General features: G+C 53.0%; 1 protein-coding gene across 1 annotated transcript in view; it reads left to right on the top strand.

Moving 5' to 3' along the window:
• The first annotated feature begins 3,153 nt into the window (after nt 1–3,153).
• LOC103251109 (EH domain-containing protein 1-like) overlaps nt 3,154–3,531 on the top strand; it is a 5,314-nt gene continuing 4,936 nt past the window's right edge. The window contains exon 1 of the mRNA XM_021708393.1: nt 3,154–3,260. Within this exon, the coding sequence (XP_021564068.1) occupies nt 3,233–3,260 (28 nt within the window). The 5' untranslated portion in view covers nt 3,154–3,232. The remainder of the gene's footprint in view (nt 3,261–3,531) is intronic.

Raw genomic sequence — 3,531 nt, 5'->3', positions numbered from 1 at the left:
TTTATTGAAGAGATGAAGTCTCGCTGCCCAGGCGGGTCTGGAACCCGCGGGCTCAGGCAATCCACTCACCTCAGCCTCCCAAAGGCGCGGGATGACAGGCTGAGCCACCGAGCCCAGCTAATGCACCATTTTTTATAAATAAATCCCAGGTTTCTTTGGGTCCTCCCCTCGTATAGTTTTTGCAAAAGTGGTCAGGGGTCTTTAAGTCTCAGGTCTGCAAAGCACGGTGGTTATACATACACATCGTCCTGGTAAATGTGCCAGTCTGTCCCCAGGCTGCAGAGAGGACTGGTAGCTTCAGGGCTGAGAGTTATCCAGCCTGCATCTGGGAAGGTGGCTTTCAAAACCCTCTCTGTGTTTCCACCTGCCCAGTCTTGCTGCTTCAAAAGGCCAGCGTGTGGAAAGAGGGCAGCGCAAAGACGCCGAAGGTCCAGCTTTTCTCTGGGCTGCTTGAAGCAAGTTCCTGGACATCCAGGGCCTCCGGTTTTTTTCTCTTTGGAATCCCCATGCTGTCCACCTTCAAGCCAGGCTGTGGCCCGGCTGCCATATTCCCACCGAGGCCTCTGGAGCTCAGCAATCTCCCCGGAGCCCTCACCCAGGGGCCACGCTGCGGTTGCGAGGCAGGCCTCGTGGTATGGAGAGGTCGTCCTTCTGGCCAGCGCTCGAGACTCCGGGACTCAAAGAACAGACCTCCCCAGTTCTTTACCTCATGCTGGCAAAGCTGACTATCGCCCAAATCTCATGGCCGTAAGAACAAAAATCTCGGCTTCTCTGCAGGCTTTCTCATTGGAAAGAATGAACCACTCCTTATCCCAGAAAGAAACCTCTGTGTCTCTGGCTTTTCCCAGCCTGATTCTTCTGCCATATTTGGAGAAAAACTCCTTTTTTTTGAGTAGTCTTTAGGGACCTTACAGCCACTGCCCTAGACCAGGATATGGTGGGAGCGAACAGGCTGCTTTGAGGGGAAACAAGGCTGCAGGAGAAAACACTGAGAGTGGGGGATGGGCGTGTTTTCTGGGCTAAAAAGAAGAGTCAGGCCCTCCATCTGTCTGCCCCAGACCCAGGCAGACAGGCAGAAAGCGAAACCACAGAGGAACCAAAAGTGAAATGGTTCATTCGCATTTTATGAGACTTTCCTACCGAATAGAAAGTACCCTACTCCAGAAGAACCCCAACAAAACAAAACAAAGAAAAAACCACAAAGGAAAGAAAACAAAGACAATTTCACAATCTGGGGCATGATGAGATAAGGGAGCTGCCGGGAACCTGGGTGCCAACTGTGAAAACTGGGAAACTAATTCCCGGCCACTGGAGCTTCACCAGGGTGAGAACGGCTCTTCCTTCCAGACCTTTAAGCTTTTAGGCACAGATCAAGTGGCCATACATAACAGGGTCCGGGTTTCATTTATAAATAACCCAGGAACATTTTGTTTTCAGGGCTCCGGGGCTGGGTTTTCCCAGCACACAGGACTCTGGGGAGAGGGGAAAACCATGGCGGGTCAGTGTTCCGTGAGGACAAGTGCGCTCCAGCTCAGGGCAGCTTCATTCAGACCAAGGAACAACCAGCTCATTCAGGATCCCGGGCCCCAGGCCCTGGCCCTGAGCAGCCCAGACGCTGCATCTCCGGGGTGGATCCCGCATGGGAGGCAAAGCCTTTGGCTTCCAAGGCCAACCCAGGAAGTCTGGACCGGGCCCGCCAGAGGCTCCTGGTCACCAATTGGCATGCTGCCTCTGGTGACAGCCCTGCCTAGGAGCCTCGATATCCTCTTTGGAGGAGAATGCCAAAAATAAAGAAATTTAAAAAGCCAGTAGCTTCTGTGCTTCACTATGATTGAATGCTAATGAAATCCCAAATAAAAGAGCAGTGAGTCTAGAACACAAGATTGCAGGCAGGGTTGCAATGCCTCATGGGCTCTCTCAAGGTTAGGGAGTAAAGGGTGAGGCGATGGAATTTCCTGTTCCCTCAGGAGGTATGGAGGAGGGCGGATCCTGTGAGGGCCACCAAACTCCCATCCCGTCCCCTCTGGATCCCACCTGACTCAGTTCCCCTGAAATACTGCTCGTTCTCAGATTTGAGCTCCAGGCTCTGCCCTCTTAGCCTGCCAGTCTTTGCTCTTCCCTGACACAGGCCTCCAGCCCTCCATGTCTCCCAGAAGACAGAAAGTTGGATGGGAGGCTTTTGAGATCCCAGATTCATGTTGAAAGGACAGACTGATAGCTGAAAGCCATTTTTTTATCTTGTTCCTAAACCTTAATACAATGATGAGAAAGTAGAAGCTACGTTTCTGGAGAAATGCACACTTTAGGTAAAATTAACTTTGCCAACTTTGTCTTTTCAGAAACAGACTTCCTGGTGCCAGGTATCAGAGGCATCTCATAGCGGCAATCAAGCTTGCCTAGATTAATGGGGATTTACGAGGCCTAAGACATCATGTATTGGGCAAGGATTGCAGAAGTCACGAAACTTGAAATTACAAAAGTTGTGACCGCCCAGAGGGGGAGCAGGTGGGGATTTGATCTTCCAGTAAATTGGGTGCTATCTACAGGGAAGCCAAGGATCCCCCGAAGCGACCCACTGGGAAGGCCTAGGAGATAAGGGGAGGTGCACCCTACGCTAGCTCTAAGGACTGTCGTTCAGGAAGGTGCAGGAGAATTAGAATCCTTGTCACGCCCTTCTCTAGGGGCTTGATAATGTGGGCGGACATCAGTGGGTCTCTGTGTCACAGGTTTTCCAAGACACCCACAGTCCACAGGTGGTGGATAAGGAAGCCACAGCAGTCACGTCTACCTGACTGCAACTTCTCCAAGAGAAAGGAATTAAGCCAGGACTGGGGGGGGAGCTACAGGCCGCACTCTCCCAGAGTGTAGGCCCGTTCCCTGTCTGTGGGGAATGAACTTATCTTAAATAAATCTCTTCTTCGCTCACCTCTGTGTGTTGCAATTCTTTGCATTACTCAGATCTCTGGGTTGCCAGCCCGCACCTCTGGCTTGCGGGCCCTGGTGGTCTCTCCCCTCTCCATCCACCCATCCACCCTCACCCTATCCGTGCCCTAACACACATTACATCTCTCCAAGAACCCACCAGACAGACCCCCCCCACACACTTTGGTGTCCTGCTGCTGGTTACATAACAATCAGCCCCCAGAGCTCTGACATCACGCACTGAAGATTCTCACCAGCCTGGACAGCCAAGGTGGGGTCTGCATGTAGCAGGGGGGATGATGGCGGGGGAATGAGCTCCACGGAACAGCCAGGAACTGGTAAGGGGGGGAGAGGTCAGAGGGGTGGTGACCCTGCGAAGAAAGCGGAAGCACTTGGGTTTTTTAATCTCCCCCTAACTTCCCACAAGGTTTCATCGTTGCCCCACATCTCCCCTCTTCCCCAGAGGGAATTTCCGATTTCACTTCCTCAAAACCCAAGCGGCCAGAGGGGCCCCTGCTTCCCCTTCACGCCCTCCTGCCCGGGCCCCGTCGCAGGCCCTTCGGGGAAACCTCTTCTCGCCTGCGTGTCCCAGGTCACGCCCGCCCCTCC

This window comes from Carlito syrichta, unplaced genomic scaffold, assembly GCF_000164805.1.
Source record: "Carlito syrichta isolate Samal-C Ts95f unplaced genomic scaffold, Tarsius_syrichta-2.0.1 Scaffold136096, whole genome shotgun sequence".
NCBI lineage: Eukaryota > Metazoa > Chordata > Mammalia > Primates > Tarsiidae > Carlito > Carlito syrichta.
This window is presented reverse-complemented; position numbering and strand designations above follow the sequence as displayed.